General features: G+C 45.5%; 1 protein-coding gene across 1 annotated transcript; it reads right to left on the bottom strand.

The window, feature by feature from the left end:
• Positions 1-2: 2 nt before the first annotated feature.
• TNFAIP8L2 (TNF alpha induced protein 8 like 2) lies at positions 3-3052 on the bottom strand. Its single transcript, XM_055312678.1, has 2 exons — positions 2671-3052; positions 3-1045 (listed from the first exon to the last, which is right to left on the bottom strand). Exon 2 carries the CDS (start codon positions 1038-1040, stop codon positions 486-488), a length of 555 nt encoding a protein of 184 aa, XP_055168653.1. The 5' UTR covers positions 1041-1045; positions 2671-3052; the 3' UTR covers positions 3-485.
• Positions 3053-13519: the final 10467 nt, after the last annotated feature.

Raw genomic sequence — 13519 nt, 5'->3', positions numbered from 1 at the left:
TGCATGTTTTAGTAGTTTTATTTCCCCTATGAGAATTTCCCCTGCCCTGGCCCTTTCTTCCTGTGCTCTGGGGCAGAGCCTCTGGCATCTGTCCAGGCTCTGCCTGGAGCTGGAGGTCTAGAACGGCTCCAAAGGGCCCCCACACCCCCTTTCGTCTCTAGTGTCCCCTGAAGGGTTAGTTAGGCTATGCCCTCTTCCCTGGTCCTCAAGGGAGGGGCTTCCCTGCTTCAAATGTCCCTGATGGGGGAAGTAGAGATCCAAGTTTCACTTCGTCTTTTTCAGGCAGCTTTGTTTCCTGTCCTGGGGCTGGAGTGGGAGAGAGGCCTCAACCCTCGGCTCTGCCTCTTCTCCACCAGTAGTTTGGGGGTGGGGTGGTCTCAGAGGATTGAAAAGCATTAGTGCTGATGAGCAGGGTTAGAAGGCCTGTTGGCTGTCGCTTTCTCAGTCTGCCGTTTGGCCGAGGTAGAATGTGCTGGGCCCGGGCCTCAGAGCTTCCCCTCGTCCAGCAGCTTCCTGAGCCCATCGCAGATCTTGCTGCGGTGCTGAGCGAAGTCAGGCCCATAGAGGGCTGTGAGTAGGCCCGCATCAGAGAAGTGATCGAACACGCGACGGATGCGGCCATGTGACTTGGGCGTGAGGTGGTGCTCCACCAGCTCCAGCAGCATATCCCTGCACTCAGTCAGCAGGCCGGCCAGCACGGCAGCCTCGAAGGTGAAGTCCACTTCGCCAAAGCTGAGCGCCGTCATGGCGCCCTGACGCAGCTTCTGGCGGAAGCGGGCAGCCAGGGCCAGCTCGCCGGGGCCAAAGCAGCCGCTGCGGTGCAGCACCGCCACCTTCACAGCCACCTTGATCAGGTCCTTGATGACGTGCTGAGCCTGGGGCCGGCTGTGCGTGTATTCTTTGGAAACCCGGTAGAGTTCATCCAGCACCTCGCTACTTGTCTCATCGATGAAGAGATGAGCCACAGACCGACCTGCCATCTTACTCAGCAGCTTCTTCTCAGCCTGCAGTGCCAGGCTCTTTGAGCTGAAGGACTCCATAGTTTCTGGGGAAGGGGCGCAAGACGGTATGTGGTCAGTCACTAGAAAGGCCACAGGCTTCCTTAGAGATGAATTTTCCTCCTTTCTCTGGTTTCTCACTGTCCTCTCTCTTTCTCATCTTTTCTCCCCTGGGCACCCTCAGTCCTCTATGCCTTATTCCCATTTCTTTCCCTAGAGTACTGTAGGACATCCTGATCACCACCCTTCCCAGAGGAGCAGTGACAGCTCTGGCTGGAGGTGTGAGATCATACAGGCCACTAGCCCCCATGAGTTAAGTCTTAAGGGGAAGTAGGCTGTTGCTGCACTACAGCGGAGAAGATGAGGCTTACCTGGCAGATCACTTTCATGGCGACCATTGTGGTCGCCAGCCAGGAACCATACATCTATGAGGTGTGGCTATTACTCTCCTCGTTTTACCGCTGAGCGAACCGAGGCTTGCCTTACATAATTTACCCAAGGCCCGACACAACTGTTTTTCTGAATCCGAAAGTCTGTGTGTGCTGCTGTATTATACTGTCTTTAAGGAAATTAGTGAGATAGGGGTCCCAGGAGTCCTGATAAAAATAGTAACTAACATTTATTGAGAACATCCATTCCAGGTGCTTTATGGGGATTGTCCCAGTCTTCCCAACCCCTTGTAAGGTAGATGTCCCCATCTTGCAATGAGAACCCTGAAGCTGAGAGAAGTGAAGCAACTTGGCCACAGTCGCTAGCAAATGATAAAAACAAGGCTTCGAACTATATAAGTCAAAGAAACCTCCTTCCCTGGAATTCTTTCAATGAGTTTGACTTGGGCTAAGGAAGCATGGCAAATGGGGCAGGGGGTACTGGAGGCCCATGGTCTTCTGCTGGGACCAAACCAAGGACCCTCCTGGTGGCACATGACCACCACATACCCAGGGTTCTCTCCCCTGGTCTCTGCCCATGCTTCTGGTTGTTTGCTTCTTACTTCCCCTCCACTGCTCTGCAGGATGTGGTTGTGACCGCAGTGAGGAGCAGCCTCACCCTCTCCCCCAAACCAAAACGAGAGTCTGAGGACACTGAGGAGATGGGTACCGTTAGGAGGACGGTCTGCCAGAGCTGTACCGGTCCACTGGGAACCTGGAACTGTGCTTTGCTCTTGGCCTTGCCTTTCTGGACCAGGCTCCGTAGCTGGAAGAGGAGATTGCTCCATGTGAGCCTGCCTTCCTCCTTGGCCTTCCTGTTACCCAGTTGTTCATTGAACCCGCGGTTATCTCACATTTGGTCCGCTGTCCTCTCTCTCCCTGTTTTAGCCTTCCTTTTTCTCTTGTCTGGGTCCTGCCCTGCAGTCCTCCGGCCAGACTCTCCCTCTGGCCCTTACGTCTATTTACGTCTATCTCCGTGGCCCCTACGGTGTCCTCACACCTGTCAGTACTCTGTCACGCACCCACATCACCTGCGTGCCTCTGCCCTGCTTTGATACCATCCCAAACCAGGCCCTCCCTTCTGAGGCTGCCTTGCCCCAAGGAAAACTGAGCTGGACTGCTGCTGGGGACCCACGAATTCTGTCAAGTGGGAGTCTCACAACACGGAAGTCTCAGGCTGACAGAATGGAGACTCCTCTCCACCATCACCCCTAAAGCCTGGCCTGCCACTGACGATCCCTCACCTGAGGCGAGTGCTGGGTGCCAATCTTGCCTTCGACGCTCCGTTCTGGGAGAGCTTTCAGAATGGAGAAGCTCCTCAGTGAGAGGCCCTCTGGCTTGGCCCCGCCCCTCAAGCCCCACCTACCAGCTCTGTGCTCTACCTCCGGGTCATCACACTCTCCCTCAGAAGGTCTGTGGCCCAAGTGCTCTAGAAATGCAACACAACAGGTTAAAAGGAATAGCAGCACTCTGTAGGAAATAGTCTTGATTTTGTGAAGTTAGGAGGAGGCATTGTACATCCCCTGCTTTTAAATTGTCTGTCTTTTCATTTCCTTATGCCCAGTTCCTTGAGATCATCTTCTTCTATTTTTGTGGTGCTGAAGGACGTGAAGTACAAATTGCTGAGGTGGGGATCAGTGGGGAAAGACTGAAAATTGAATTGAGCTTAGGCTAGAGATGCCTGAGGCAGGCCAGCGACTAGCAGATGTGTGTTCCCAGAGTCTCCAGGGAAGGTGGTGCTTGGTGCAGGGGTACCATGAGCATAGGCTTCCAGTGCCTGGCTGGGTAGGGGTGGCATGGACTGTTCCCACCCTTAATAACAGAGAGGAAGGAGCTGGGGCCAGGGCAGCCAGACCACATGTGACCAGCAGATGTCAGCACAGCATTGAACCACTAGAGGAAACAAGCCTACCTGCCAGTGCTTTGTAGCGGCTATGTGGTTGCAGAAGTGAAGGTAAGTTACAGTTTCTGAATGAGGCCAAAACATTTACTATCAAGAATCAGACAGCCTTGGGGTTGGTTAAGCATCTGCCTTTGGCTCAGGTCATGATCTCAGGGTCCCTGGGATCGAGTCGCTGCTTAGCAGTGGGTCTGCTTCTCCCTCTCTCTGCCCTTTCCCCTGCTGCCCTGCTCATGCTCAGTTTCTCAAATAAATAAATAAAATCTTTTAAAAAAAGAATCAGGGCAGCCCGGGTGGCTCAGCGGTTTGGCGCCGCCTTGAGCCCAGGGCCTGATCCTGGAGACCTGGGATTGAGTCCTGCATCAGGCTTCCTGCAGGGAGCCTGCTTCTCCCTCTGCCTGTGTCTCTGTGTCTCCCTCTCTCTCTCTTTGTGTCTCTCGTGAATAAATAAAATCTTTTAAAAAATAAAAATAAAAGAATCAGCTTTGTCAGGGAGATAAACTTAAGCATATGTAACTACAATGCAAGTCAAATATTATCATTAACTTAATAGAAATTGGAAGAATAATGAGAGTAAAGAGAAGTTTAGATTACTTAGAAGATAATTTTTTTTAAGATTTTATTTATTTATTCACGAGAGACAAAGAGAGGCAGAGACATAGGCAGAGGGAGGAGAAGCGGCCTCCCTGCAGGGAGCCCAATGTAGGACTTGAGCCTGGGACTCCAGGATCACGCCCTGAGCCAAAAGGCTGTCACTCAACCACTGAGCCACCCAGGCATCCCGTAGATAATTTCTGATAGGACTGAACAAGCAGAATGAGAAGAATGGATTCAACTATTTACTAGGCAGATATGGGAGAGTGTTGGTTCCCAGGCAATGGAAATAACCATAAGCCATATAACAAATAAAGGTAATATGGGGCATACTCAGGAAGTGCTGATTTATTCTGTATGTCTGCAACCCAGGTTGTTTGAGAGAGAAGTGAAGAAGGAAAAAGCATGGTAGGCTTTAACAGACTTGCTCAAGGGTTCACACTTCTGTGGGCAGTAGGGAGACATTCAGCATTTTGGATCAGGGGAGAGACACCAATAGCTCAGTAAGAATGAATTAGAGGCTCCAATAAGTTTTTAGCTGTGAGAGGGCCTGCTGGATCAGGGTTTAGCTTGCTTAAGCACAGGATGAGGCTTGATGAGAGACCTTGGGCTTTGGTGATTTTATAAGATATTCTAGCAGAAAGGGAAGGATTGGGAAGTTGACTGGTTGGCAAAAGTTGAAGAGTAAATCGAGGTTCAGAAGTCGAAGCCATCCTTGCATCACTGGTTCTCCCTCTTGGAGGCAGTGGCTGGGTCATGGCCCCTTCCCTACTCCCCTTTCTCTTCGCAGGCTCTAGAGCTGAGGGCCCCTGCTACAACCTAGACAGGAAAATGCTGACAATTCCTTTGACGAGTATGATGGTAAAGGGATGAAGAGCAAGCTATTTTCTAGGTAGCTTTGGAAAGTGGAAAGCTGGACTGAGAGAGGGGCTATTTTTAGCTTGGGGTTTGAGGACATTTGTAGGCTGAGCAGAAAGAGCAGGTGGAAAGGAAGGCTTCCAAAGCCCAAAGGAAAGGGAATGGCTAAGGAGCAAGGTGTGGGGGCCCACAGGAAAGAATTCCGGTGAGGGAAGTGACTACAGACTCACATTTGTTGAGTGCATTTTGCCCGACGTTACATAAATACCTCATTTCATTCTTTGGTACCTTTATGAGTTAAATGTCGCCCTATCCTGTTTGCTGATGAAAAAGGCTGAGGCTTCAAGAGATTCAATAACCTGTCCCTAAATTCGAGAGCCAGTTAACTGGCCAATGAGGGCCTTGTGTGAATCCCAAGCCTGTGCTTTTCCTGCTAGTTACTTCACAAGATTATGAGATTGTAAGTTCAGCCTCATAATGAATGTGGCAACATTATACTCCTGTATCCTCTGATCAATTCACTGATCATACATTCTGGAGACAGTCATAGGTGGCATTACCAAACCAATAGGGATGGCGAGAGTCCTTTTTAAAAGAAATGTGCAATCTAATTGAAAAACAAGGGAAGTGTGAATACAGGAAGATGCAAATACATTGATACTTGCTGAATCCAGAATTTTGCTACCAATTCCTTGTGCTCTGACCTCCAGCTTCTCCTCGTGTCTGCTCCCTATCCTCAGCTCTATCTGTCCCCTTGTATTGTAGCTATGTTGCAATTCTCTTGGTTCCTCCAGTACTCAACACGTGTGGTTGCTGTCCCTCTTCTTCCACCTTGTCCTGTGTTCTAGACTTTCCCACTTCCTGTCTCTCTGCCTAGAACTCTTGCCCCACACACTTCCCTTCCTACTCAACCTTCAGTTCTCAGCTGGAAAGTCAAATCTGTGGAGTCATCATGAGTCCCTGGAACCACATGAGACCCCTCTGATTTGTGGTCCTTCAGAACTGTGCACCTTCCTATTAGAATTACCCCCTTCACTGTAATTTGTGACTTTATTAGCCTATAAACTCCCTGAGGGTAGGGATGATCCTTAATGCCTACAGAGTGCCTGGAACTCAATCCAGGTACTCTGGATTGTGCTCAATCAATATTGTGCTCAATCGATATTGGCTGAAAGCATAAATTCAAAACCTATCCAAGAGCCAGGAGATAAGGTGGAACTTGTAGCAATATAATAGTCACGTGTAATACTATTCATTTAATTCATTCAAGTCTTTTATTTTTTCTTAATCTCACCCATTTTCAGTAACCTCTGAACCCACAGCATATAATTAGCAAATTAAAGAGAGGAAAGAAAAAAATAAAAACAGGAGATTTTAGAAGCAAGAGCACTAATAATGAAAATTTACGGGATCCCTGGGTGGCGCAGCGGTTTGGCGCCTGCCTTTGGCCCAGGGCACGATCCTGGCGACCCGGGATCGAATCCCACGTCGGGCTCCTGGTGCATGGAGCCTGCTTCTCCCTCTGCCTGTGTCTCTGCCTCTCTCTCTCTCTCTCTGTGTGACTATCATAAATAAATAAATTAATTAATTAAAAAAAAAAAAGAAAATTTACACAGATCAGAAGAGGAGACTAGGAAAACAAAGCAGACAAGTGAAAACTAGCATTTGTGGCTGTGTAGCAGAGGAGCACACAGTATTAATCATGTATATTCTAGACTTCGGTGTCCTCACTGGTTTCCTGTACAATTAAGTTCATAGTGCTTCCTCTGAGTAAGGAACCTGGTTAAGTGATGGCATCTTTTTTTTTTTTTAAGATTTTGTTTATTTATTCATGAGAGACACACACAGAGAGAGAGGCAGAGACATAGGCAGAGGGAGAAGCAGGCTCCACACAGGGAGTCCGATGTGGGACTCCATCCCAGGACCCCAGGATCACGCCCTGGGCCAAAGGCAGGCACTAAACCACTGAGCCACCCAGGCGTCCCAGTGATGTCCTCTTAAATGCATGGAACACTTGGATTTACCAAACATTTCACCTGCGTTACCTCATTTGATTCTGTGAGGTAGGCAAACAGGGAGAGTGACCACACACAGTGGACTCAGCCTTAGAGAGAAGTGATTTATCTGAAGCCATGCTTCCCAGCTCAGTGTCAGTCTTAACCATCCAGTCATGCTCTTTTTTTTTTTCAGTCATGCTCTTTCCACCATATCATCCACAGAAAATCAATAATACCTTTTTGAATAATCCCTATTTGAAACATTTAAAATGAAGATGTTTTGCACTTAATTGGATAAACCAATTATCTAGGAAAATATGCAAAAGGGAACATCTTATGTTTCTGTTTCGCTGAGGTTGCATCACGGTTAACATAGTTAAGTACATGGTAAGTACTCCTGAATCATTTCAGGAAGAGAAAGTTCAGTGTCATTAGAAGCAGTCAGGCAAGACTTCAACCTGACATAGCTGGAAGTAGTTCACATCTCTGATGCATTTATTTCTTCCTCCACTCACCAAATGCCAGACATTATGACTAAGTGCTGGGAATATAAAGATAAAAAGATAAGTTTCCTGTCTTTACACTGAGTGGTAAAAACCTATGGAAAATCCAAATGGAACTATCCAATAAGCAATTGTAAAAGTGAGTTTAAATTTTTTTTTAATTTTTATTTATTTATGATAGTCACAGAGAGAGAGAGAGGCAGAGACACAGGCAGAGGGAGAAGCAGGCTCCATGCACCGGGAGCCCGACGTGGGACTCAATCCTGGGTCTCCAGGATCGCACCCTGGGTCAAAGGCAGGCGCCAAACCACTGCGCCACCCAGGGATCCCCTAAAAGTGAGTTTAGAGCTTAGGAGAAAGACCCAGGTTGAATAGCTAGATTTTATGAGGAAAAGCACATACATCATTTTTTTTTAAAGACTTTATTTGAGGGCAGCCCCGATGGCTCAGCGGTTTAGCACCGCCTTCAGTCCAGGGCGTGATCTGGGAGACCCAGGATTGAGTCCCATGTTGGGCTCCCTGCATGGAGCCTGCTTCTCCCTCTGCCTGTGTTTCTGCTTCTCTCTCTGTGTGTGTCTCTATGAAGAAATAAATAAAATCTTTTAAAAATAATAAAATAAAATACATATATATTGGGACACCTGGGTGATGCAGTCAGTTAAGCGTCTGACTCTTGGTTTCTTGTCAGGTCAGGATCTCAGGGTTATGAGATTGAGCCCTGCATCAGGATCCATACTCAGTGTGGAGTCTTCTTGAAATTCTCCTCCCTCTGCCCCTCCCACTTGTTCTCTCTCTCTCTCTCTCCTCTCTCTCTCTCTCTCTCTCTCGTAAATCTTTTAAAATATTTTTAAAATATATTTATTAAGCCCCTAGTTTCTGTCAAGAGAAAGTACCCAGGAGCCAAAAGAGGAGAGACTTTCAAGGAAGAAGGGGCTGAAAAAAAAAAAAAAAAGGAAGAAGGGGCTGATAGGGTCAAATGCCATAAGAGGGCAAAAGGATAAAGACCGAAGAGTTTTCACTGAATGTGACAAGGAAGTCATTAATGGCCTTGATGAGAACCATCTCAGTGGATCGATGAGAGCAAAATATATGGAGATTGAGAGATGGATGAGAAGAGGGAAATGGATACAGTGAGTATAGGAGGCTCTATAGTTTAGCCATGAAGGGAAGAAAGAAACCCAGTAATAGCTAAATACAGACAAGCATCAAGGGAAAGTTGAGAATTTTTTCTTTTCTTTTCTTTTTTTTTTTTTTTTAGAATTTTTTTTGAGAATTTTTTCTTAAATCACACTAGATCCTTGAGCATGTGTAGATACTGAGGGGGAAGTATCAGTAGAAAAAAGAAAAGTTAATAATGAAGGAGAAAAGAGTGCCTGGGGGTCTCAGTCAGTTAAGCATCTGCCTTTTGCCTCAGGTCATGATTTCAGGGTCTTGAGATCAAGTCTTGAGTTGGGCTCTGTGCTCAGGATGGGTCTGCTTGTCCCTCTCCCTCTGCCCCTCCCCCTGCTCTCCCTCTTTCTCTCTAGAATAAATAAATAAAAATATTTTTTTAAAAATGAAGGAGAAAGGATTTGAAGACATGTGGAATACGGCCCCTACATAGGAGATGTAGATAGATTAGGCAACCAATGTGTTAATAGTTAACACCTAAAAAAAAAATATATATATATATATATATATATATATATATATATATATATTTAACACCTGCTATGTGCCAGGCACTGTGTACAGTGACAAGTGAGACAGCCTAGCTAGGCTTGTGTGCATGGAGCTTATGATAATGTGGGAAGGTGAACCTTGGACAGGCAATGTGGGTGCCTCATTTACAGGACTGACAGAGATGTGACGAGGCAGCTAAGTGCATCTGGAGAGGGCCCGAGAAGTTGCTGGAATTCTCACATTCCTGCTGTTTTCTCTGAAGATGCATGTGGGTTCTGCTGAGATAAGAGAAGTAGTGAGGCAAGAAACTTGAGGAATGAGCTGCAAGTTTGAATAGCTACTTGTAAGGATTGGGAGAGGGTGACTTCTCAAGCTTGGAGATCCTGAACTTATTAAAGTCTCCAGTCTGTGGAACTGTGAGATTTTCTCCACAAGACCCTGAGGAGTAGGAACAGAGTTACTTGGATTTGTCCTTTGAAGTAGTTCATCCATTCTTTCCACACCCAGTGCCAGTGCCACCATCCTTACCTGACTGCCTCTCTCCCCTCATCCTGGAACCACCTATTTTCTTGCTCGTAGGTTTCCTTGTCTTCTTTGAGAATTTAAAGTGATATCCAATTCCTGTGAGATTATTTTAACCTACTCACTTTAGGGTTCCAGGCCTTCCCTAATTTGTCTCCCTTTGCCCTTTTCTCTGCTGGTAACTAGTGTCTTTCTTACATTAGTCATACCCCGCCTTTTGCTGTCCATGCTTCTGGCTCAATGCTATGTTGCTCTTTAAAACATTTTCTCCTTTCTTTTGCACCAAGCCAACTCGCACCAAAATTCTCCCATCCACCATGATAAAATGTATCTAACATCTTTCCCTGCAGTCATCATCAAGAACATTTATTGTCTTTTTTCACTTGGGAATTATACTCAATGTAGCTTTTTTTGAGACTTGGTATTTCATTTTAATCATTTATTGCATGTGAGTTTTATTTTAACTAAAATAGGTGGCCATTTTCTTTTTTCTTTTTTTCCAAAGATTTTATTTTGCGGGGGTGCCTGGCTGGCTCAGCCAATAGAACATGTAACTCTTGATCTCAGGGTCATAAGTTCAAGACCCAAGTTAGGTGTGGAGCCTACTTAAGAAATTTTAAAAATTTAGGGAATCCCTGGGTGGCTCAGCGGTTTGGCGCCAGCCTTCCGCCCAGGACGTGATCCTGGAGTCCTGGAATCGAGTCCCACATCAAGCTTCCTGCATGGAGCCTGCTTCTCCCTCTGCCTGTGCCTGTCTGTTTGTGTGTGTGTGTGTGTGTGTGTGTGTGTGTGTGTGTCTTTCATGAATAAATAAACAAAATCTTAAAAAAATTTTTTTAATTTAAAAGTAATTTTATTTATTTATTTGGAAGAGAAAGAGAGAGATAGTGAGAGAGAACATGAGCATGGAGGAGAGGGAGAAGCAGGCTCCCCACTGAGCAGGAAGACCAATGCTGGGCTTGATCCTAGAATCATGAAGTGAGCTGAAGGCAAATGCTTAACTGACTGAGCCATATAGGTACCCTTAAAGATTTTATTTTTAAGGAATCTCTACACCCAACATTAGCCTCATGGCTTTCATCTTGTTTTGGACTCTCTTTGCTTCCTGAACATGAATGTCTATTTCCTTTCCTATATTAGGCAAATTTTCACCTATTATTTCTTCAATTATATTTTCTGCCCCTTTCTCTCTTCTCCTTATGGGACCCCTATCTCTTGATGTTTTCCAAAAGATCTCTTATCCTCATTTTTAAAAATTTTCTTTTTGCTGTTTGAAGTTTGGGTGCTTCCCCTTTTCCTATCTTCTAGATCACTGATCTTCTGCACCATTAATCTATTGCTGATTCCTGTTATTGTATTTTTTATTTCAGCTATTGTATTCTTCAATTCTGATTTCTTTTTAATATTTTCTCTTTGTTGAAGTTCTCTTTGAGTTCCTCCATTCTTCTCTCCAGTCCAGTGAGCATCTATATGATCATTACTTAATTAAAAAAAAATATTTTAAGGGCACCTGGATGGCTCAGTCAGTTAGGCATCTGCTCAGGTCATGATCCCAGGGTCCTGGGATCTAGCCCTTCATCAGGCTCCCTGCCAAGCCTGCTTTTCCCTCTCCCTCTGCACCTCACCCCACTCATGCTCTCTCTCTCTATTTCTCTTAAATAAGTAAATAAAATCAAAAAAAAAAAAAAAAGAAGAAGAAGAAGAAAAGTAGAAGAAAACAAAATCACGGGGCAGCCCAGGTGGCTTAGCGATTTGGCACCGCCTTTGGCCCAGGGTCTGATCCTGGAGATCCAGGATCAAGTCCCATGTTGAGCTCCCTGCATGGGGCCTGCTTCTCTCTCTGCCTGTGTCTCTGCCTCTCTTTCACTGTGTCTCTCATGAATAAATAAATAAAATATTGTAAAAAAAAAGAAAATCAAGCAAAATGGGGACATAGAGGCATATGCTCCAAATGAAAAAATAAGATAAAACCTCAGAAAAAGCACTAAATGAAATGGTGTTAGAGTTTAATGATCAACAAGAACACTTGAGTCGGGATCCCTGGGTGGCGCAGCGGTTTGGCGCCTGCCTTTGGCCCAGGGCGCGATTCTGGAGACCCGGGATCGAATCCCACGTCGGGCTCCCGGTGCATGGAGCCTGCTTCTCCCTCTGCCTGTGTCTCTGCCTCTCTCTCTGTGACTATCATAAATAAATGAATAAATAAATAAATAAATAAATAAATAAATAGAACACTTGAGTCAAAGGGATAATGCACCCCCATGTTTATAGCAGCATTATTTATAATAAACAAGATATGGAAGCAGCCCAAGTGTCCACTATTGATGAATGTATAAAAATGATAGATAGATAGATAGATAGATAGATAGATAGATAGATAGATATGGAGGAATATTATTCAACCATGAAAAATGAATTCTTGCCATTTGCAACAACATGGATGGAGCTAGAGAATATAATGCTAAGCAAAATAAGTCAGTCAAAGACAAATATAATATGATTTCATTCATAGGTGGAATTTAAGAAACAAATAAGCAAAGGGAAAAAATAAGAGAGAGAGGGAGAAACCAAGAAATGGACTCTTAACTATGGAGAATACACTGATGGTAGGTGGGGGGATGGATGAGGATTAAGGAGTACACTTCCACGCATGGAAGTGTTGAATCACTATATTCTAAACCTGAAAATAATATTATACTTCATGTTAATTTACTGGAATTAGAATTTTAAAAATTGCTGACTGCAGAGCCTGACATGGGGCTCAGTCCTAGGACCCCAAGATCACGACCTGAGTGGAAGTCAGACACTTAACCTACTGAGCCACCCAGGCACCCCTTTCTGTGTTTGTTTCTTTTCTTTTTTTTTATTATTATTTTTAAAGATTTTATTTATTCATGAGAGACACAGAGAGGCAGAGACATAGGCAGAGGGAGAGGCAGGCTCCCCTCAGGGAGCCCGATGTGGGACTCGATCCCAAGACCCGGGAATCACGACCTGAGCCAAAGACAGATGCTCAACCACTGAGCCACCCAGGCGTCCCTCTGTGTTTGTTTCTATGAATTAATGAAACAGCTACTTCTCTTAAAGGGATGGTCTTACGTATGGTGATCACTTGTGTAGATTGTGTGTGCCTGGTGACTTCTGCTGGCTGGCTGGAGTTGTGGCTGTCATGGGCTGGTGGTCTTGGGGCCCTCCTTGCTGGGGCTGCTCTGGTGGGATGGTAGGTGGTCATTTTTTTAAAGATTAGGACCACATCCCACAGGGGATTGTGCTTGAAAATTTTTTTTAATTTTTATTTATTTATGATAGTCACAGAGAGAGAGAGAGGCAGAGACACAGGCAGAGGGAGAAGCAGGCTCCATGCACCGGGAGCCCGACGTGGTATTCGATCCCGGGTCTCCAGGATCGCGCCCTGGGCCAAAGGCAGGCGCTAAACCGCTGCGCCACCCAGGGATCCCGATTGTGCTTGAAATTAAGTGCTTAATACTTATTAGATGGAACTGGGATTTTAGTTGGGCCCTAAAATTTTAAATGAATTAACACCTCAATATCCATTTACTAATCTATTTAATGAGCACATATGTGAGTACTTAAGTCCTTTGCTAAGAGCTGGGGAGATTTCTTTCAAACTCTGAGTGCCTCTATATTTTGAGGTGTCTTTCTCCCAAAACCTCTTTACAGCCTTAAAAATACCGAATTGCCTTGGACCCAAGACCCTCTGTAATTAGCCTTTTGTAAGTATTGTCCTATTGTTTCTGATTAGTCTCACTGGTTCACCTGGCCTTCCATCTCCGTGTCTCTCTGAGTTTGTGTGTTTATATTTCTTGCTTACTCAGTGAAAGGCTTAGCCCAGTCAGTGATGCTACCCATCCTGATCTCAGTTCAGTAAAGACTGGCCGTAAGTAGCAAACCCCAGCCCCTCCTTCCCTCCAGTCCAGGGACTAGTATGTGGGAGTAGGGGAAAGGAAGTGCCCACTGAGATAAAACTATCCAAGAATGCCAGTGTCTCCCAGGCCACCCACTGTCCTGGGAATTTTGAGAAAGTCTTTTGTCCCAGCCC

This window comes from Nyctereutes procyonoides, unplaced genomic scaffold (assembly GCF_905146905.1).
Source record: "Nyctereutes procyonoides isolate TBG_1078 unplaced genomic scaffold, NYPRO_anot_genome, whole genome shotgun sequence".
Lineage (NCBI taxonomy): Eukaryota > Metazoa > Chordata > Mammalia > Carnivora > Canidae > Nyctereutes > Nyctereutes procyonoides.
The sequence above is the reverse complement of the archived record's forward strand: the minus strand, read 5'-3'. Positions and strand labels throughout refer to the sequence as shown.